This window comes from Corylus avellana, chromosome ca6 (assembly GCF_901000735.1).
Source record: "Corylus avellana chromosome ca6, CavTom2PMs-1.0".
Taxonomy (NCBI): Eukaryota; Viridiplantae; Streptophyta; class Magnoliopsida; order Fagales; family Betulaceae; genus Corylus; species Corylus avellana.
This window is the reverse complement of record NC_081546.1, coordinates 5,262,689-5,283,933: the sequence shown is the minus strand read 5'-3', so window position 1 is coordinate 5,283,933 and position 21,245 is coordinate 5,262,689. Positions and strand designations below refer to the sequence as shown.

General features: G+C 36.0%; 3 protein-coding genes across 3 annotated transcripts; 1 reads left to right on the top strand and 2 right to left on the bottom strand.

Moving 5' to 3' along the window:
• The first annotated feature begins 1,111 nt into the window (after positions 1 to 1,111).
• LOC132184294 (caffeic acid 3-O-methyltransferase 1-like) lies at positions 1,112 to 5,236 on the top strand. The gene is made up of 4 exons (XM_059597871.1): positions 1,112 to 1,534; positions 1,675 to 1,991; positions 4,490 to 4,554; positions 4,666 to 5,236. The coding sequence occupies exons 1-4, from the start codon at positions 1,119 to 1,121 to the stop codon at positions 4,960 to 4,962; spliced, it is 1,095 nt and encodes a 364-aa protein (XP_059453854.1). The 5' UTR covers positions 1,112 to 1,118; the 3' UTR covers positions 4,963 to 5,236.
• Positions 5,237 to 8,683: 3,447 nt separating this feature from the next.
• LOC132185674 (uncharacterized) lies at positions 8,684 to 10,306 on the bottom strand. The gene has a single exon (XM_059599444.1). The coding sequence runs from the start codon at positions 9,949 to 9,951 to the stop codon at positions 8,845 to 8,847; it is 1,107 nt and encodes a 368-aa protein (XP_059455427.1). The 5' UTR covers positions 9,952 to 10,306; the 3' UTR covers positions 8,684 to 8,844.
• A 1,482-nt stretch (positions 10,307 to 11,788) lies between these two features.
• LOC132184293 (histidinol-phosphate aminotransferase, chloroplastic-like) lies at positions 11,789 to 20,698 on the bottom strand. The gene is made up of 10 exons (XM_059597870.1): positions 20,566 to 20,698; positions 20,187 to 20,450; positions 19,617 to 19,700; positions 19,281 to 19,435; positions 19,056 to 19,153; positions 18,746 to 18,854; positions 17,579 to 17,736; positions 14,053 to 14,195; positions 13,018 to 13,158; positions 11,789 to 12,156 (listed from the first exon to the last, which is right to left on the bottom strand). The coding sequence occupies exons 2-10, from the start codon at positions 20,442 to 20,444 to the stop codon at positions 12,025 to 12,027; spliced, it is 1,278 nt and encodes a 425-aa protein (XP_059453853.1). The 5' UTR covers positions 20,445 to 20,450; positions 20,566 to 20,698; the 3' UTR covers positions 11,789 to 12,024.
• Between the last annotated feature and the right edge of the window lie 547 nt (positions 20,699 to 21,245).

The window sequence follows — 21,245 nt, the reverse complement described above, 5'->3', positions numbered from 1 at the left end:
TACAAAATATTTTGCACCTTAAAATACTAAAGAACATTAACAAACATAACAGATTAATGTCAACCTTACAATTAAAACTAACAAAATCAACTAAAATGCTAAAGAACATTAAACAAACATAACAAAATAATCCTAACATTACAATCATCCATACAGAATCAACTAAAATGTTAAAGAACATTAAACAAATATAACATATTAATCTCCACCTCACAATTCCATACATAATCAACTAAAATTTTAAAAAATAGTTATATATATACACACACATATGCATAAATAAAAAAACAAAGGTATATAATATATTTGTTATTATTGAGTAAATAAGTAATGTTGATTATATATTGTTATTTGTTACTTGATAAAAAATATACGAGCCGAGCCTAATAAGCGATGCGAGCCTTATACGAGCCGAGCTCATGAGCTTATCCGAGTCGAGCCGAGCTTGTTTCATTTAATATTCGAACCAGGATTTGTATTCACAAAGCGCTTCATTTAATATTCGAGTCGAGTACGAGCCGAGCTTATGCGAGCCGAGCCCGAGCTTGCTCGCGAGACGCTTCACTCACTTAACAGCCCTAGCTGTACGGCTACCAATGGCCAAAGGGTGGCCTCGCGCCACCCCCAGATTTGCTGGGGGTGGCCGCATGGCCACCCCATGGCCTAGGGGTGGCCACGCGCCACCCCCAGATGGGCGGATCTAGGCGGAGCCCCCCCTTGTTTTTCTTTCATTTTGTTTTTAAAATAAATAAATAATTAATTTTTTAATTTAAATTTGCTATAAAATCATGTGTAGTTGTGTTTGTGTTTGAGTTTTGAGATTGAAATATTTTGAACCCTTAGATTCATCTAAGGGCTGAGATTGATCCTGATCCCAGTTTTAGCTGCTCAGCCGAAAAGTCCATCAATGTTGATCATTAATTTTTGCTGCTCAGGCGAAAAAGTCCAACGTTAATTAATGACGACTTTTATCGGCGCAGCCAAAATGAACGTGCTGCGACGTACGTGGCGACAGCATGTCGTCCCGATCACGGCATGCAGTCTGCATTTTTGAACTACAAATACAACAAACAACACCCGGCCTGGAAAATCGAAGAAGCAAATTAGTTACTAAAAATATGGCTTCCACAGAAAACCAGTCCATTAACAAAGAAGACGACAATGCATGTCTCTATGCCATGCACGTGTCCACCTCTCAAATCTTTCCCATGGTGTTGACCGCTGCCATTGAGCTCAACCTGTTCGACACAATTGCTAGTCTTCGGGCAAACAGCGATGCTTACGTGTCGACCTCTGAGATTGCTTCTCAGCTGCCCACAAAAAACCCCGACACCCCTTCTCTGCTTGACCGCATGCTCCGTTTACTTGCCACGTACTCACTTCTTACTTGCTCTATGCGCACATGCGAAGATGGAAGGGTTGAGAGACTTTATGGACTCTCACCGGCTGGCAAATTCTTTGCTCAAAATGAAGATGGCGGCCTCCTAAGTTCCATGGCATTACTTCATTCTCAACCAAATACAGCAGAGCTTTGGTATGTACGTATATGCAACTATTGAACGTATATATATATATATATATATCTCACACTGTCTATATATATCACTGATCTTGTCTTCCAACGATATATATACAACACTCAAAACTGTTTTGGCATTCATTTTGTAATTATAGGCGACATCTTAAGGATGGTATTCTTGAAGAAGGTAATCTAGATCTACATGAAAAGGTCTATGGGATCTCCGGCTTCCAATACCTGGAAAATGATCCAAAATTGAACAAAATTTTTAACAAGGCTATGGTTGATCTCTCCGAAATAACCATGAAAAAAATTCTTGAGACATACAAAGGATTTGAGGGAGTATCAATGCTGGTTGATGTTGCTGGAGGCACTGGAGCAACCCTGAACATGATCATTTCCAAGTACCCTTCAACTAAAGGCGTCAACTTTGATTTGCCTAATGTGATACAACATGCGCCATCTTATCCAGGTACCATAATCCTTTAATTGCCATTAATTACCATCTCCACTTTCAATTGTAGGCTTGTCTAGTGAGAATAGGATCCTCTAGTTAATGGCCTAAGATCTCTTTAGAGAAACCTTAAAGCCATAAATGAAACATCTGTCTCATTTATATAAATAATAATAAAATATTATTTATACTTTAAAAATAATAAAAAAGTAAAAAATATTTCACCATTGGCCTGGGTCGGTCAGCCACCCCAGGGCCCAACGAGGGTGGTCCGGCCACCCCTAACGGCCAAACTTAAATAAAAAATAAAAATTAAAAAAATTAAAAAAAATTAAAAAAAAAATCGCTTAGGGTTGTTTGGCCACTCCCCATAGGTGGTATTCTGACCACTACTGACTGCCTAGGGGTGGCTTCTTTGCATACCCCATATGCCTAACGGGGTGGGTCCACCCCCAAAACCTAAACGAATTTTTATTTATTTTTAGTTTTTTGTCGCTGGGGTGGCTCTACCACCCCTCATATTCACAATGGGTGGCCGGGTTACCCCATACCAGCCGGTCGGCCACCCCAGGGCCCCAAGGGGGTGGTCTGGCCGCCCCCAACGGCCAAACTAAAAAAAATAAAAAAGCCACCCAGGCCAATGGTGGGTCCGGCCACCCCCTATAGGGTAGCTGGATACCCCTTACTTTTTTTAAAATAGTTTTTACTTTTTTATTATTTTAATTTTTAATTATTTTTTAAGTATAAATAATATTTTATTATTATTTATATTAATAGGACAGATGTCCCATTCTTGACCATTAACTGGATATTCTCCAGTCCATTTTGGACTGGAGAGGATCCTATTTCTGTCTAGTGTGCATGTTAGCTAAGACGATTCATTAATGACATATTCGCACAACTACTTTAAAAATCTAGAAGATTATGACAAATAATTAACTATATATTAACAAACAAATTAACAAAAAAACGAGTTGACCCGTGCACTGTAACGTTACACTTCCTGTGATACCCCAAAAACTTAATCCCATTTGGGAAGGTGAATTGTCCACTCTAAATGAGTAGATTATAAAAGCACTCATGGGTTCCAAGATTCACGTTGATTATGTTAGATCTCAAAAATTGGCTTCATTCAGTGATCAAAACATAGGTTTTAAAACGTTTCAACACCTTTGTGTTTTGGTGTAAAAGTTTAAGTCTTTGTATGTAATTTATAAATCTGATATACATGTACCGTCACCTAGCCGTGCTAACGAATTTCACGAAAAGATCATTCAACCAAAGAGAACTGTCATCTGATGCATCACCAAGTCGTGCTTATGCTGGCTATTCCAGTCAACTCCCAAAAGCACTGTCACCTGAAACGTCAGCTAGCCGTGCTTATGCTGATGGACGTGAGACTTCCAGAGAGCTTCATGTCCAGAGCCGTCACTTGATCGATCGTGCTTATGCTGAGAATTCTAAAGGATTTCTAGAGAGCACTATCACCTTAATCATCCTTACGCCACTGGGCCTTTCAAAAGACTTAGTAATGAAACCCTAGTAGTGTCTTTACAGCTTTAAGGTCATCCTTACACCGCAACATCTGGTGCACTATGTTGAAGACATTTTTTGAGTGTTTTTTCTTCATCCCATAAATACTTAAGGATGCTCTATCTCTAAGGTTAAGCATATATATTAAGATCGAGCACATTCTAGAACCTTTATAGAGGTTGCTTTTGCTTCACCATTGTTGAGCTAAGAATTTAAAGTTTCTTCATGAAAAGTCATTCTTGTAGGACTTAGCACCCATAACTGTATTTTATAAACAACTAATTAACTATGTGGGCTACTTATCTTTCCAATATGGGATCGGGTGTTACAAACTTCCCCTCCCCCTACTCCCCCTTAAACCCGGCCCTCAAGTCCTTGTTAGAGTCACATCATGCGGTGTTAACAATAGCGCATGCCAGTACTAGGTGATAATGCTAGCCACATCTGCATTATCACTTCAATAAAATCTAGTTTTACCTAATAAATAAGCAATGTGAAACTCGGTACTCATAATTGTCCTTTATAAACCACCACTCTTTGTGGACTACTCATTTTCCTAATGTGAGAACAGTATATATATATATCTTTGTTTTTCAAGCCAAGTATGCCAAAGACTTTGTAAAAAAGTTGGGTTGGATGGGAAGAGCCATATCCGAGCTCTCTCTCTCTCTCTCTCTCTCTCTCTCTTTCTCACTCTAGGGCTGCTAGTAGCGAGCAAAAATAGCATGGATTAGGGCTCCTTAGGGTTCTACACAATATTTCTAAATAGTCTAGCTTTGTGTCTGTTTATGTTGGTTTAGTGAGCTTCTTTGTGCTTGTTTTGACTTATCTGGTTTTTTCGAGCAATTCAGGTTTGGTATGTTACGCGGCCTTGTGGTTTTTGCTGTGTCGATGCTTAGTGGCTGGTCTCCCTTTTTCTATATTTTCTATTGGTTAAAAAAAAAAAAAAATTATGTTGAAGAGCAACGTCAACTTTTCTGCAGGTATCGAGCATGTTGGAGGAGATATGTATGTTAGTGTTCCAAAAGGTGACGCCATTATGATGAAGGTCAGTTCATTAACCATTTATGTGACACTTGAAAGTAAATTGGCATGGATTAACTCAAAAAAAAAAAAAAAAATGACCACTTCTTTGCATTTTTCATGCATTATATTGCAGAATATATGCCATAACTGGAGTGATGGAGATTGCATACAACTTTTGAAGAATTGCCATAAAGCACTGCAACAAAGTGGAAAGCTGATTATCATTGACTATGTAATGCCAGAGGCACCTGAGTCAAATGATGCTGCTAGGTTTGTTTCCACCATTGATAATACCATGCTTGTTTTCTTTGGAGGGAAGGAAAGAACTGAGAAGGAGTTCGAGGCCATGAGCAAGAGTTCGGGATTTTCGGGTTTTCAGGTTATCTGTCGTGCCTACAATGTTTTGGGAGTCATGGAACTTTACAAATAAGTCAGTCTCCAAATACTATCCAGTTTGCAGTATTTTCTTTTAATTTCGTTGCCAATAAATTTCTTGTATGAAATAGGACTTCATCTGTAAGCCTGTAACTTATGTTTGTGTGCTCTTACTTGCTATATTTCAGTCCTTAATGGACGTATTGTGTCAATGAAGTCATGCATCTTATAGTAATGCATGGTGATTTAGTGCTTGAATCTTATTAACGATATAAATCCTTTAGAATAAATGTTGGTTTTGTATTCCCTAAATCAAGGGATTTAGATAATATATATTTGTTAATCCTGATTTAAGTAATATTTTTGTATTTGAAATATTTTAAATTATATGTAAAGCTTTATAAATAGAGTTATGTACTCGGATGATATAATCAAGGAAAATATGTAGCCTATTAAGGCGTTGTTGTGTAGATGTAGGTTATATGCCGAACCACCTTAATCTCTGTGTGTCTTTATCTCTTTCTTTTATTTCATATTATTTCGCTTTATATTTATCTTATTATCTGATTCTATAAATCTTAACCTGAATAAGATTCAATTATAAAAAATAAAAAATAATAATTAAAAAAAAAAGATAAATAAATAAATTCTTGATACAATAAGATATTGGTACGCATTATATATGCATACATTATATAGTTCAATAAATTTTTGATTTCAACAATTCTATGAATGAAAATGTCCAAGATCTCAAAGTTCAAGTCTAGTACTTGTGGTACAAGGAATTTGCTTATGAGGTCACCCCTCTCTCTCTCTCTCTTAGGGCCCATTTGGTTTGCATAATAGACCGCTGAAATGAAATGGTTATTCCCATGAAATAATCATTCTTTTGTTTGGTAGTAATCTATCATGGGAATAATTAATGCCATCTACACAAGAATAGCTATTTCTCTAAAAAATGAGAGGAATAGCTATTCCTTATGCAAAGTATAAGGTTTTCGAAAAAATAAATAAATAAATAAATCTCAAACTTAAAATAAAAAATAAAAAATAAAAAAAATAAAAATAAAAAATTGGTTAAACGTGTGGTGGCTACCCACCAATGGGAGGTCGGCCACCACAGAATGCACGACGAGGCCCTCTGGAGGTGGCGCGCCCACCCCCGATGTGAATCGAGGGTGGCCTTGGCCACCCCTGTGAGAATCTGTTAAGTGCCAAAATATTCTTATTTTAGCCTTTAAACTTATATGTGTTAATTCCTTAAGTATGTTAATTTGTGCTATTTTAGTTCTTTTATGTGTTTTTCATGCTTTTTCAGGCTTTTGGAAGATAAGGAAGTAAATTTGGAAGATTTGGGCTCAAAGAAAGAAATTGAGAAAAATTGGAGTCCTTGACAGTGTGATCGAGTGCAGGGAACCTGCGATCGAACACACTACCAGAGAAGACAAGCAGCGATGCAGCCATGTGCGATCAAGCGCATCACACATAGGATCAATCGCAGTCCTACGATCGAGCGCACACGGGCTGTGATCAAGTGCACCTGTGCGCTAGTGACACATTAGCTGCAGCCAAACTCACTTTCCTTCCATATTAGGGTTTTCTAAGTCCCACTTGTAATAGGACTAAAACCCTACAAATTTTCTAGGTTTACTAGTATGTCAAGGACTTTTAAGGCCTATAAATAGACCTCTGAACCTTGAGAATAAGGAGGCTGGAGAATAGACACAACTTTGGAAAGAGGAAATGGAGGCTACCTTTCGGTTCTTTTTTTCCCTTTTCTTTTAGTTTTATTTTCATTATATGTAACTAACTCTTTAGGATGGTTAAATTGAAGCCATAATTCAGCTTATTTAATATTTCAATATTGGCGCCTTTGTGGTGATCATGTTGTGATATTTAACTTGATTAATTCCTTTTTTTTGAATTCCTCATATGTATGTGATTGGTCATTATATGCATGTGGTATGGACTAGTTAATTAAATCAATTTGGATGATCGAGTCTTGGGTTTAATAAGAGTAACAAAATAAATCCACACCGGGTTCTTGGGTTAATCAATATGGGGAACCTGGAGTAGACACCCATGCCCTAGGCCTCATATATTTATCAATTTTCACAGATTTATGATTTCTTAAAGAACAACTTAGTAGATACCCATGCTAAATCCTTTAAGAAAGAAAAAAATTAGAGTAGACACTCATGCCTAATTTGTTGCTTAAGAAAATCAATAGCTTAAGGAGTAGACACTCATACCCTTACGTTGGCAAACATTAAGTATTCGTAATATGATTGGATCATTGGCATATTGTTATATTATCTAAGTATGATTAGTGGTGGATATCAAAGCTTTGCCTTTACCTTTTCATTTATCTTTATATCCTTTTATTTCTTCTTCACAATATCAATTTAGTGACAATTTGATATTTTTATCAATTCTAAAACAAAATCAACAATCCTCGTGGGATCGATCTCGTACTTGTTGCACTATACTATCGTTTGATCTTGTGCACTTGCGAGTAAAATGTACTAAATATTATCTATTAATTTAGGTAGTATTTAGCACAATAGAATCCGCCACCCCGATGGCCCTAGGGGTGGCGCGGCCACACCCAGTGCAATGGGTGGCCGGCCACCACACGTTTAACCTTTTTTTTTTCTTTTTTTTTTAAAAAAAAAACAAAAAAAAATTGAGATTTGGAAAAGTTAGAAATCAAATTGGCTTGCTAGTAATTTTAGTTCAATTCAAATTATAAAATACATGTTGCTACCAAACTAGAGAATTGGAATAACTATTTCATTCCAACATCTTTTATTCTCAGTAATAATTATTCTCTTTCCCAATGGAATACGCATTCCGCTAGCCAAACGATCTCTTTGGTTGTTTTGGGGGTGGTCAAACCAGGCAGTATAAAATAAAATAAAATAAAATAAAATTTAGATTAATAAAAAAAATATAAATATGACCAGTCCATAACCTAACTCAAATAAGACTTTTTTCTTTCTTTCTTTCTTTCTTTAAAACATTTTGCATCTTAACAAAAAATAAAAAATTCCACATTATATCTCGACCGATATATCGGGTTTAGTAATGTAATTATTATTATTATTTTTTTCTATTCAAAAAGAGTAGGAGGGGGTGACCAATTGTAGTTACTTTACTTGAGCTTGATTGTAGTAACATGTACCTACTGAGAATCAATGACTGGGGGGACCTTGATGGTGCATGAGAAATTGCAAGTGCTCTCTCAAGGCCGGTTAAATCATAGTCTAACCCAGCCTAACCAGGGTATCAATGGCACTCAAAACATCTAACACTAATCAGCTAGTGTAAGGATTCTTATTACAGGATTCGAACTTACGCCATATTGCGTGCCCAACCACTTGAGTGTTTCTTTGATACCACTTAACCACCACCACTAATGGTGGTTGGTAGTGTATTATTCATAAGATACAACAAGTCCAACCATATAATCCCCATGAGGTTGGGCATGCACTAGGGCCTAGGTTCGACTCCCGCAATGAAAATTTCTTAGCCTATTAGTGTTAGCCACCTTAAGTCCCATTGATGCCTTGGTGGGGCGAATGTTAAGCTATGGCTAGGCCGGTCTTAAAGAAGCGCCTGCAATTCCCACCATCTAGGCCCCTCCTGAGCGGCGTCCTACGGGTTGGTGCTACTATGGTCACGCCCAAGTAAGATAATTACAATTGGCCTTCCTCTCTAACCTTTATTTAATGAAAAAAAAAAAGTAGTCCAACCACATACAAAATCTCCATAGAAAAAATACATACAAAATATATATATCAGATACATTTTCTGTATGTTTGTCACCACCTATTTCTTTCGCATTCATGTGTATATATCAAAAATGACAATACTTTCATCATTGTTATAACTTACAAATGAAGAATTATTTTATACATCAACCGATCTATTACCACTACTTTCCATTGACCACCATAGCCAGCAACTTATCCCTTCCATCCTCAACCTCTGCAAACAGCTCTTTCACTACAGCTTCAAACATCTCCATGCCCTCTTTGAGAGCCAAAGAGCTTCTCTTCAGCAAATCGATACTCGTCCTTAGCCTTTCCCGATCCGCACCTTCTTCCCCCTTCAAAACCTCCTCTTTAATATCCAAAACCGCCTTCTCAATAACCATATTCTCAACCAAAACCGACCTTGCACAATCCTTCTCCTTCAAGCAGCACCCCACAAGCTTCCCAAGAGAAGCTGAGAAAAACTTCAGCTGAGGAAACCAACGATAAACTTCCTCGTACTCTCCAATATCAGAAACTGGATAGAGAATTGCGGAAAAAAGAAGCATGCCCATTACATCAATGGTGCTTTTAACGGCGTAGATGAAACGGATAGTGCTATCATGATGATGATGACGATTCTTGCTCTTAGTTTCAGCCATGGCGGCGATCTTGAACATATTCTTATATTTCCTCTTCTCAACCCCACAAATTTTCTTGCTCTCATTTTCTAATCTCTCAATCTCAGCTTTGATCGCTGCAACATCTGCAATCTGGTCGTCACAGAACTTTCTAACGGCGAGGTCGACCGTTAGCCGATACCTTCCCATCCAAGAAATGGCTGAGTTTAGAGAGTTGCATAAATCAAGGAGATTGATGGTCTCTTTCATGTAAACATCCAAGATATTTATACAATCCAACGAACTGGGTATCTCAGATTTCTGGTAAAAGAGAAGCAGCTGGGAGTGCATCTTCCTCAGGAGATTAGTGGCTTCAGAGCACCATCGAAGGGAAATGGAACCTTCAGGCAGTAGCCATGTTTGAAGCGTGTCGATGTCGGAAACTAGAGAAGAAAATAAGCTGACAGATTCATCAATATTAACGTTGGTGGAAGAAGATGGTTTTCCTCTGCATAGAGGTGGGAAACATGTAAGAAACACCCTTTCCATCGTGAAATATGTAATTATGATGAAGTTATCAATCCTAATAATCATTTGTTTGATGCTTAATCCACTTTCATAAATCAGGACTTTCCAGCGAAAAAGTTGATGCAAAGTAATTAATTGCATGAGTCATCATCATGGATTTCATTAGCTTTCATAATATGAACTAGTACTTTTCTCACACCAGTGGGAAAGAATACGTGTTGCTTAAGGACTTTAAAATCATGTATTTTTAAATGTACTTTTAATCGGAACACTTTCTACAATTTTGTTGAAAAACCTGCTTTTAGCTTACGAAATCGTGGGACTGAACGCACTCCTAAGATGAGTGGAACATAACAATTCTACTTCAAGTTCGAGTTGGTAGTAATCCATTGGACCTAATTCAGCTTTGCAGGGTGAAGCATGCCTATGCCTTTCGAAAATTTGAATTAAAATGGATAACTTCACTTTAGACCTCTGAACTTTCAATTGTAATCAATTTGAACCATTCCGTCAGATATTAAACCTTAAAAGTGAGACAAGACGTTTATACCCATAACTTTTTTATAAAATTTCAAATTCATCCTTAATTCCAAATTAAAAAATAAAGTTAAAAAAAAAAAAAAAAATTGCAGTCACAAGGGGTTTTTTTTAAAAAAAAAAAACAAGAAGACAAAAATTAAGGATATTTTGGTCCTTTTAGGTATTGCTGTTAGAAGTTAACGGCTGAATTTGACGGAGAGATTCAAATTGACTGTAATTGAAAGTTCAGGAGATCAGTTTTGAAGTTTTGGAGCTTGTTAAATCGCGTGGTAATTCAAAGTCTAAAAATAAAGTTACCTCAAATCAAAATAAAGGGCTAAACTGTAAACCAATTAAAGAATCAACTTGAACAATCACATGGGATTGATAACACTAACCTTTTGAGCATAGTGCTGATGCAGATTAAAGACTCTTGAAACTTAACAAATCTGTTAGAGAAGGAGTGAAAGAAGCAACAGATTTGGATTGATCTTTGCAAGCCTAAAATGTATGATAAAGAAAATGGGAGATAGAAATCGATAGATATACCAAGAATCGATGGGTATTTGAACCAATCTGCTTAAAACTTTTTTATGAGTGAACAATCAGCCTAGAAATCTCGTCTTCTCTTATGGTGTATTTATTTTAAAATATATATATATATAGAAATTTAACCAGAGTGGAAGACAAAGGCATGGAGAAATTTAACATTTAAAAATTAATGCCATGAAGAAGATGAAATCAGCAGCATTTACTGTGACACGCAAGAGATTTGTCAATAATGATCGAGAAAATCTACTTGATAAGATATGCTATGAATTTTAAGGAGAAATGATAAAAATTATTCTTTCACACTTTCTTTTAATTCATAATAGTGAATTAAAAGTAATTGCAGTTAATTTAGACACAATATTGCTTAGAAGGAGAAATCCAAATTTCAGGAAAAATGACAAATAACAGATTTGGGAAAATATGCTGTGTCAGCAAAATTATAGCCATGTCATAGTTAATGCAGTATCATGTTTGTAATTAAGCAAAAAAGTGATCAATTTAATTGATGATTAATGACAGGCATGTCAACCAAAAACTCTTAATTATTTTACCAATTATGAATTGTCACACCAATTTGAAAAACAAATTTTAATAAAAGCTGTAATATCCAAAATATTTTCCTTCTTCATTTGCTCTTGTAATCTAGTATTATGTACTTGCAAAGGTGAATGTACCGATCATAGCACGCAAATCAATGTTTTACAAAAGAATAATGTTAAAATTCACATTTTTATCTCGTAATGTTGATGTGACAGTCCAAACTAACCCTTGGATAAATCCTTTCAAAACAAAAAATTTCCGAGAGTTAATTAGAGCTGTCATGTCAGTATTGTGAGATAGTTGTGAAATAAAAATACAGGATATTATTACTCTTTACAAAACATTTACCATAGAAAATATTACCCTCTTGGCACAAGGAAAGCAAGCATATAAATAGGATTTTATTATCTGAAGATAATTGAGCCTCTGTTGTTATGTCTAGACAAAAACGTGTCATTCAGCTTCAACGAGAAAAAGAAGGTATCGTTCACTTTCCACAATCAAATAAATATTGTGGTTTAAAAATGTAGATTCAGTATAGAAGTCGCAATTTCAAATTTGAAATCTGCTCAATAAAATGATGCACCTGCACAGTTAAAAGTATTAAGACAGGCGTGTAAGGCACTTCATCAAGGCATCTGTGTGTTCAGGCTTCCCAACAGATACACGCACATAACCCTTCAATTCCTTCTTGTTGTAATGGCGGATCATTACACCCATTTTTGCAAGGTCCTCCTGTACGAATATAAGATTATCACAATTTTTTATATTGGTGAAAGAGATTCTTCTACGAACCTCCGACGTGCTACATCTAGGCACACGAGTGTACAAAATGTATCTAATAATTCAGAGGGAAAACAAAAATAAAGTATACCATTATCTGGATTGAAATATGGTGTACTAGCTCTTACATGGGCTGTTAATTTTAAATGAACGACAAAACTTAAGAAAGAGCAAGAAGTGGCTTGCAGTGCACGGGATAGTTGTTGGGGTGGCCGAACTACTTCCTTTGGTCATTGGGGTAGTTCAGCCACCCCCAAACCACCCTTTGGGAGTGGCCAAACTTCCCCTTGTGGCCAAAGGGGGTGGAAGAACAGTCACCCCTTGCACTGCAAGCCATCATTCGTTCTCTTTCTTTTGTGGTTTTGCGATTTGGGCCCTTCATTTTAAATGAACAGCCCAATGAGAGATTTTGCACCCGGTGAAATAACCAGATCTCAATCCCCATTATCTACATTTTAGTCCATTTTCCTAGCAGGCCCATATCGATCATAATTTTGAGTAGAAAACTTCATCCGAAATTATTTTGCAAACTAAATAGCAACATAAAGTGAAGGACACAAACATTGCCCTGTCACAAACAAAATTGAATATAGTATTGTCTCCAAAAATAAAAATAAAAATAAAAATAAAGAAAAAGAAAGGAATTATCTTGACAACTGCACCAACCAATCAAATCTAACTCTATATAATGGATTACACACACAAAGACACGCAGAAATGTATGACTGTTAGTCTATACAACGCAAATATTGGATTCAGAACTATAAATCTTTTCACATGGTAAAGTATGATATAAGCGAGAAAATTACGCACCTTCAGTTTCTTAGCATCGATTCCAGATGCAACCTCACAAAGAATGAAATTAGAATAGCTTGGAAATGGATTGAGAAATGGCACTTCCTTGAGAAGATTAAAAAGCCTCACCCTTTCTTGTACCAAAGCCTCTTTCACTTTCTGGTAGAGATGCAGATTCATATTAGACATGGCATTGAATGGAAGTAGTACTAATTTATCTGTCAAAAATGTGAGTGGTTGATGCATATTATTACCAAAGTCCTAGCTGATAGGTTGTAAAGAAGATTATTTCCAAGCACTAAAATGTGTTTGTCAGGGTGGGAAATATTTCCTGATTACGTTCTTATAGCTATTGAGTGCTTGGATAGTAGAATCAGATTTGGTGTTTCATGTGTGCTTTGCAAGCTGGATATTGAGAAGGCCTACAATCATGTCAACTACGAATTTCTTTTGTCCTTGCTTGGGAGATGTTTTGGGGAGAAATGACGTATTCCATCACCACCAAATACTGGCCAGACTTGTTTCAATCCCTCAGCGATTTACAAAACTCTCCCGTCACTTCAACCCTTAACCAAGTTCACCCAATACACTGTGGATCATCTTCTTCTACATTGTGAGATCACTTATGCTTTGTGGAGTGCTATCTTGAGTGGTCTTGGGTTAGCTTGGGTCATGCCTAAAAGAGTAATAGACCTTTTCGCTTGTGGGATAGGGTATGGCAGTAGTCATCAATGTGCAGTTGTGTAGAAGTTGGTTCTGTCCTGCCTATGGTGTCTTTAGAGGAGGAAAAATAATAGATGTCTGAAAATCGAGAGAGGATTGTGGTGGAACTAAAGTCTTTCTTCTTTAAAACTCTTCATCTTTGGACAGTTGCCCTAGATCTTAATTTGCTTAGTTTTCCTGATTTTCTCAACTTGTTGTCTTATTATAGCGAGGTATTTCTCTTTTATACTCTTTGTGTGCTTGGGTTGCGCCTTTTGCACTTTCAATGGTAATCATTTACTTACAAAAAAAAAAAATGGAGAATACTAATAAGAATAAAAAAGAATTAACCTCAAGATATGTGGGATTCTCCAAAGCTGCACAAGCAGATACTTCAGCAGCAACTGAAACATTATAAGGTTGCTTTGCTCTCCAAAGATATTCGATGATGCTCAAAGGAAAAGCTCCATATCCAACACGAAGTCCAGCTAAACCTGCACCAATTGTTCATTTGCAATTTAAGATTCTGAACATTTCACATAAAGAAAAGAAGGAAAAACATATCCAAATTTTTTTTTAAAAAAAAAAGTTAATGAATTTAATATGATAAATAAACCATTGGATAAACATTTGAGGATATGACTAACCTCCCATACCAAATACAAATGCATAAATCCAGAAAATTAAATCAACTATCAACTAAAAATGAATATGATTAAAAAAAATGAAGCACAAAACCCACTACATAAATATGCTACATCACAAGGTGCCCATTACTGGACCAAACAATAAATGAGTTAAGAAAATCTATCCTTCTCGGGAATATGTAGCAACATTATACGATTCAAAATGTACATTCTTGCAACAAAGCTCACACAATCGTGCAAGGGAAAAAGTTCATTAGTAAAAATAAACCATCATTCCTTCCATTCTATAAAGAACCCAAGTTGCTGATGTTACTCACAGTTCTTTTAAAGATAAAGGGTATTGAACTAACACTGATGAAATGATTTTATCTATGATACATGTTACATCAATAGGTAAATTAGTTGTCCTCCAGGGTTTGTACCTGCATTTCAAATCTCAAGCATGAGTCACAAGTGACTTTCATAGAGGTGATACAGATAGACATAACAAGTTCAACTAATGATGATCCATGCTCAGCACATTGCGCATGCAACAAGATGTTATGAAATGTTTAAATACAAAAACTTCTCAAAATTATGGTCTAACTTTGACATGGGATCTAATTTAGATCCTCCATAGCTACTCAAGCTATTATTGAGTTTTACTTATTTGTTTCTTTACATTAGTAAATCTTCTACATTTGTTTTACAGGAAATGGGCTCTAGTTAAGGCCCATGGTTCTTACTTTGGTCAAGTTATATATTACTGGGTCTTTATGTGTTCTTTCCAAATCTCCTACTTTTAATGTTTGGGGTGCATATGGAGGGAAAGAAACAATATGAATTTCGATAATCTTGAGAGGACTTTGGAGTAGCTCAAGTCCTATTTCTTTTTTTTCCCTCTTCGCTTGGACATCTGCTTATTTAGCTCATTTAGTTACTAGCTATTCAGATTTCCTTGCTCTATTTTCTCCCTAGTTTTAGGCATTCTCTTATATACTTTCTGTGTATTAGGGTTGTGCCCCTTTATACTTTTTGATATATATAACATTACTTATATATATATATATATATATATATATATATAGGAGTAGCCAGAAGGTAGCAGCTTATAAATATTGTTGAAACAACTCCAATTCACCAAAGATCAGTATCTGACTTTTGAGAATATTTCAGCACCCATCAATGAGATGTCTATAGTATCTCCTTCTCCTCTTCTTTAGTATCCTCCACTTCTGTAAATCCTATAAATTTTAGAACCCCAATTTTCATGTACTCAACCCAAGTTACTAGAAAGCTCTGGAAATAAGAGCTGTTTACAGTTAACTATTAACAGCCCAAAATAGCACCACCAAAGCTTGTCTTTCTTTCTTCTAAACCAATTACTCAGTTGCATCTTTACAAATTATAAACTCGAATAGTTTTCTCCTAACCTTTTCCACCATTAAAACCTAAAATTGGCAACCTCAAATCTATAAATGCCTGCAATATATCACTGAATGCCTAGCAACCTTTAAGCCATAAAAAAATGTTCTTTTAATCCCAGTTCAGATTATCAACTTAAGTATACTCTTCAACCCTTTAAAACTTCAAAAGCACATACTCCTCCTAACCGCCTACCATGGACTAAACTGTAGGCTGCCTTAATCAAGTTGGAAGTCCTGTCCTAAGTCACACAAAATCCATAACCAAATACATGTTTATATATAGCAAGAAAATATTGGTCCCAAACCAGCAGCAAACAATGCGTATTGAAATCATGGATGAGGTAGCACATAAGGTCATAGACATGTGTCAAGAGCAGATAGCTACCATCTAAGTACTTGAAGTAAACATAATTCTACAAGATAAATCACATTAGCAATGGATGAGCATTAATGTGAAGCAACAGCATCTTCAGAGTCATTTATATAGGACATGAGAAAGGTCAAACTTAATGTCATTTTCCCTCCAGGTCATTACCTTGAAGGAAGCTGAGGAAGTTTGTCTACTATCAATGAGAGTACCAAGTTAATAATAGCTATTATCAGAAGAGGTGACCCTGTGCAGATAAAGGGGTCCCCTCAATTTCAGTCATTAGTAACTTGCAATGTTTGAGTCACAGGTCATATGTGATCTCATACAAGATAAATTCCCTTGATAACAACCACCAATTACCATATCAATTAATCTTTGTTTGGCTTCATGATTAGTATCAGAATAAGCCAATGGTTTTGCTTCCAGCAGAAATCAGTACATAAAAGGCAGAAATATACACAAGGAAAAAATGAGATACCATACGAACAACAACAGCAATTACGAGATATTCTTGCTGTATTGGCTTATACTCTAAAATAAGTATAGTAGTATTTTATGAGCAAATAATAAATGTTATAACAAGAAAAAAAATGATAAATATGATTGGCAGCCAAAGGACATATCATAAACAAGAACCTAAAGTAAGTTAGTGTGCAACTATATATGTTTCTCTGGTGTTGCACATGATTTGGACATCAGTGATGTGAGGTGCTTTACAAGCCAAACAAATCCATAGATTAATTCAGGAAGGCAGAAATTCTGGTAGCCATTAAAGCTAGAGTTTGGTGGCATTTGACTGTTGCAAAACAGCCATGCTTTGATTGAACAAACAAGTAAGAAAAACAAATGCACAATGGTATTCATGAGTAGATTATCTTGGGTCATGTGCTATTAAAGACACTAACATACTCCTCCATCGTGATTAGCTTGCTTTTTAAGTATCTATTGAACAAAGCATAACAACAGGTATGTTGTCTACAGATAAAATTGACCCTTTTTATAAATTTTACTTTGGGTTATAAAATCCCCTGGCAGATCTTATAAAAACAAAGTATAAAAAAAAAAATTAAAAAAAAAAATGTCTACCGGAAGACAAGTTAGGACCTTAATGCTGGGAAACTGCAAAGAAGAGATCTATCACCTGTAGATGAATGTAGTACAATTTTATGGACTTCTCTTCTCAGTTAAATATTTTTAAATTGGGGGACTTTTTAGTCACTGCTCTCATTCTATCCCAACTTACGTTTCTAATTATCCTTAACCCTAGAGCATATAATAACTAATTCAGATCAAATTTAAGAAAGATTTAACAGTTCACAACATAGAAGATAATAGATCTTTGCATTAGAAATTCAATAACAAGATCGATGCTACCAGAACAGAATCATATAGGCTGACATGCAAATTCCCAAATAATTGATTCTAAAGAAAAGGCATTACAAATATTTACATACCAGCTCTTTTGCTAAATGTCCGAAGAACAATTAAATTCTCATGCTTCTTCACCCATTTCATCCTGGACTCTATTCCTGAAAACTCAATATATGCTTCATCCAGCACCACCAAGATAGGAAGCTCAAGGATTTTCAAAAGAGCTTCATCATCAATTACACTGCACATAAGTGGGATCGAAATATAACATCACAATCCGAATATGTGACTAGAAAATAATGCATAAAGTTCAAACATTTTATGAATATAGTGTGCAGGCTCGTTAGACCAACAAAACCACACTAAAGTAAAGATAGAGTCCAAATTCTGAAACTCTGTCTACACAAGAAGAGGACACCTCTGTTGACCTCTTTCTCCTGCCATCCAGGCCCTTACACATTCTACAATCAGGCCTTCTCTGCAATTCATTCCAGAGGTAAATAATAGAAGCAACCTTAAATTCCATGCCCCAATACAATGTCAGCATCTTCAGTTAATAACCCTTGAGACAAGAAGAGGACACCTCTGTTAACCTCTTTCTCCTGCCATCTAGGCCCTTACACATTCTACAATAAGGCCTTCTCTGCAATTCATTACAGAGGTAAATAATAGAAGCAACCTTAAATTCCATGCCCCAATACAATGTCAGCATCTTCAGTTAACAACCCTTGAGGACAAGAAGAGGACACCTCTGTTGACCTCTTTCTCCTGCCATCCAGGCCCTTACACATTCTACAATCAGGCCTTCTCTGCAATTCATTCCAGAGGTAAATAATAGAAGCAACCTTAAATTCCATGCCCCAATACAATGTCAGCATCTTCAGTTAATAACCCTTGAGAGAGCTAAAGATTGATTTATTCTGTCTAAAAATGGATGTCTACTACATGCACCAATACTAACCCAGATGTTAAAAGAATAGTTTATCTAACCATATCTCCCAACCCCATACTATGAACAGCTCTTGAATGGGTCAAAGCCTAAGCTCAGACTAACTAGTTTTAGAAGAAAGCTCTATGCAGATACTTTGACTTTTAACATATATGCCTTCAGAGGTGATCCTTCTCTTGAATGTGCTTGATAGTTAGTTCATTACTGGGCAGTAAGGTAAGGACACATTAGAGACATCAAGTCAATCATGTAAAGTAACTATGCCAAAAATACATTAAGAAAAGAAACAACACAGATTTACCTCCCATCTGGATTATTGGGAGATGTTAAAAATATGCATTTGGGTTTCTCTCGTTCAATAACATCTGTTATTTGTTCCACATTCAAGCTAAAGTCTGCCTTCCTTGGAACTGCAGAATAACATAAAATTGCAGGAGGTTATTCACATATGATGTGGCAAAGAAATGAAAAACAAAGCAGGCCAGAGAAATGACAGATGTTTAAGGACTCAATATTGGAGATAAACCCAAGAATTTACATCAATGAAAGAAAGAATTAGAAACTCCAAAAACTTGTGGAAGAAACAATAATAAAGTATAAAGTTTATGTACCTTTTATTACAAGTGCCCCATTAACTGCAGCATCAAACTCATACATTGTAAAGGTCGGAGGGCAGTCCACAATTTTGTCACCAGGATCAAGCACACATCTGCAGCATATATTAAATAACAACAAAATCTGTAAAAGATTAGGAACTGTTGACTGCTGTAGGGAGATAGACACTAACAGGCATTCTAATTTAGAAACGTATAAAGATACAAAATTCAAATCCTAACCGCATAATCAAATCAATGAGCTCATCCGCACCACATCCTGCAAGAATATAATCAGATTCAAGTCCTGAATCTTTGGCAAGGGCAGCTCGCAAGCGACGGCTCTCAGGGTCTGGATAGACATATGGGAACTTGATTGAGCCCAAAGCTTCGAAAACCTACAAACAATCTGAATTTTCTATTTAAAACAGAAAGGGGTATTAACACTCAGAGCGCGTCTACAATCAACAGACTATTCTTCGACTTCAAATCTTTACACACTAAATAAATATTTCTTTAACATCTTTAAAATAAAAAATAAAATAAAATAAAAAAAGCAAAGAATTTCGTTTTTGTTACCTCGGGGGGAGGACCATAAGGGTTTTCATTAGCATCTAATTTGATAATTTCCTCAGGCTTCCTTCCGAGCTGCGATGACAAAACCTGTAACAAAGAACCCAATTCATTTATCTGGACATCAAATTACTATTTCACATAGATTTCCACTCAAGTGACTCATAACAGGGCTTTGTTAACTCAAAGTGACAAAAGTCACGTGCAATTTGAAAAACATTATCAGTATTGACCAACCCCATCTCGAATAGAAACAAACACCATCATCTATGAAATTGATTGCCTTTTATTTTCAATTTTTGGCAAGTAAACAAACATTAACCATTTGCAATATCAATTATATAGCAGCCAGTTGGGTTGAAGGAAAACTTGGAGAACCTGTAGTAATAAATCCTTTTCAATTAGTAATCAATGAACATGATAATACTCAAAGCTGGTAGTTGATTTTGAACAAATATACAACTAAATTGAGAGACAGTGTAAGGGTTCCTAATTAAAGTGGGATGCCATTGTCAAAAAGCACAAATGGGTTACTCACCCACAAGGAAAAGAATGAAATGGATCGGATTATAGTACCTCGAAAGGCAAAATGGGCTGATAAGGAGATAATTTCCTCAAATGGGGTCGAATGAAGGAGTCACCGGTCAAGCGCTGTTGACCCTCATTGACATGTTCCATTGGAGGAACAATGGAGGCCATAGCAACGACCCGCCCGCGGTTTCCTTCGATTGAGCAACTGGGTCTCTGCGATTGAGGCACCACAAGTTGTTGAAAGCTGGTGTTGGGTTTGATGAAGCAGAGAGAGGAGGCGTTGTAGATGTCAATGACACCCATGAATCTCTGCACATTTGGAACCCAAAGCAATCACAAAAGAAAAAATTTAATAAAAAAAAATTAAAATTAAAAAGGGTCTGAGTGATAGAGATTCAAATACAGAGAAATGATTTGTTTTTACCAGAGCAGCCAATGACCCAAAGAAAAACCCCCTAAGCCCTACACAAAAGTGTCTATCAAGGAACAGACAGAAGTGGGCAAGTACTAGGTGGACACTGGTGAGATGCGATGCTCATAATGAGATGCGATGCTCATAATATATATATATATATATATATATATATATATCCTTGTCAGAAACCTCAAATTTGCAAAGATTTTGGTGCTTCAATATATATTTTCAATCATTTTGGCTCAGGAAAAAACAAACAAATTGAAAATATCTAAAATCTAAAAGCTATATTAAAAAGAGGCCAGCTTCAAAACTATTTCTCCTTGGTTATTATTCTTTGCACGATATGTAACTACCTTTTTACCCTTTATAAGCTGTAATAACTTTTAGTGACCCCAGCTTAATTTTGGTGAGGAATAAAGGGTTTTATTTCGGGCTTTGTTGTCTTTTGGCTGGCCTCAATGTCAAAAGCAGCCGCCGCCGCCGCCACCGCACTTCGTCCAATTCAGTCACTAAAAATTGCATGATGAGATGTTCATATATATATATATATATATATATATATATGAAAAATGATAAAGTCCTAATTAATTTGCCCATTTTTTTTTTTTTTTTATAACATGTCCGCACAAGAAGTGGGATTCGAACTAATAATATCCGCTTCATTAGACGTAATCACAGCCAATTAA

Coding starts and splice junctions, on each gene's coding strand:
- LOC132185674 (XM_059599444.1), bottom strand. CDS start 9,951: ATGCAATTAATTACTTTGCATCAACTTTTTCGCTGGAAAGTCCTGATT.
- LOC132184294 (XM_059597871.1), top strand. CDS start 1,119: ATGGCTTCCACAGAAAACCAGTCCATTAACAAAGAAGACGACAATGCA. Junction 1,535..1,674: donor CCAAATACAGCAGAGCTTTG/GTATGTACGTAT, acceptor TTGTAATTATAG/GCGACATCTTAAGGATGGTA. Junction 1,992..4,489: donor ACATGCGCCATCTTATCCAG/GTACCATAATCC, acceptor ACTTTTCTGCAG/GTATCGAGCATGTTGGAGGA.
- LOC132184293 (XM_059597870.1), bottom strand. CDS start 20,444: ATGGGTGTCATTGACATCTACAACGCCTCCTCTCTCTGCTTCATCAAA. Junction 19,436..19,616: donor CTTATGGTCCTCCCCCCGAG/GTAACAAAAACG, acceptor GATTGTTTGTAG/GTTTTCGAAGCTTTGGGCTC. Junction 19,154..19,280: donor CTCATTGATTTGATTATGCG/GTTAGGATTTGA, acceptor TATATGCTGCAG/ATGTGTGCTTGATCCTGGTG.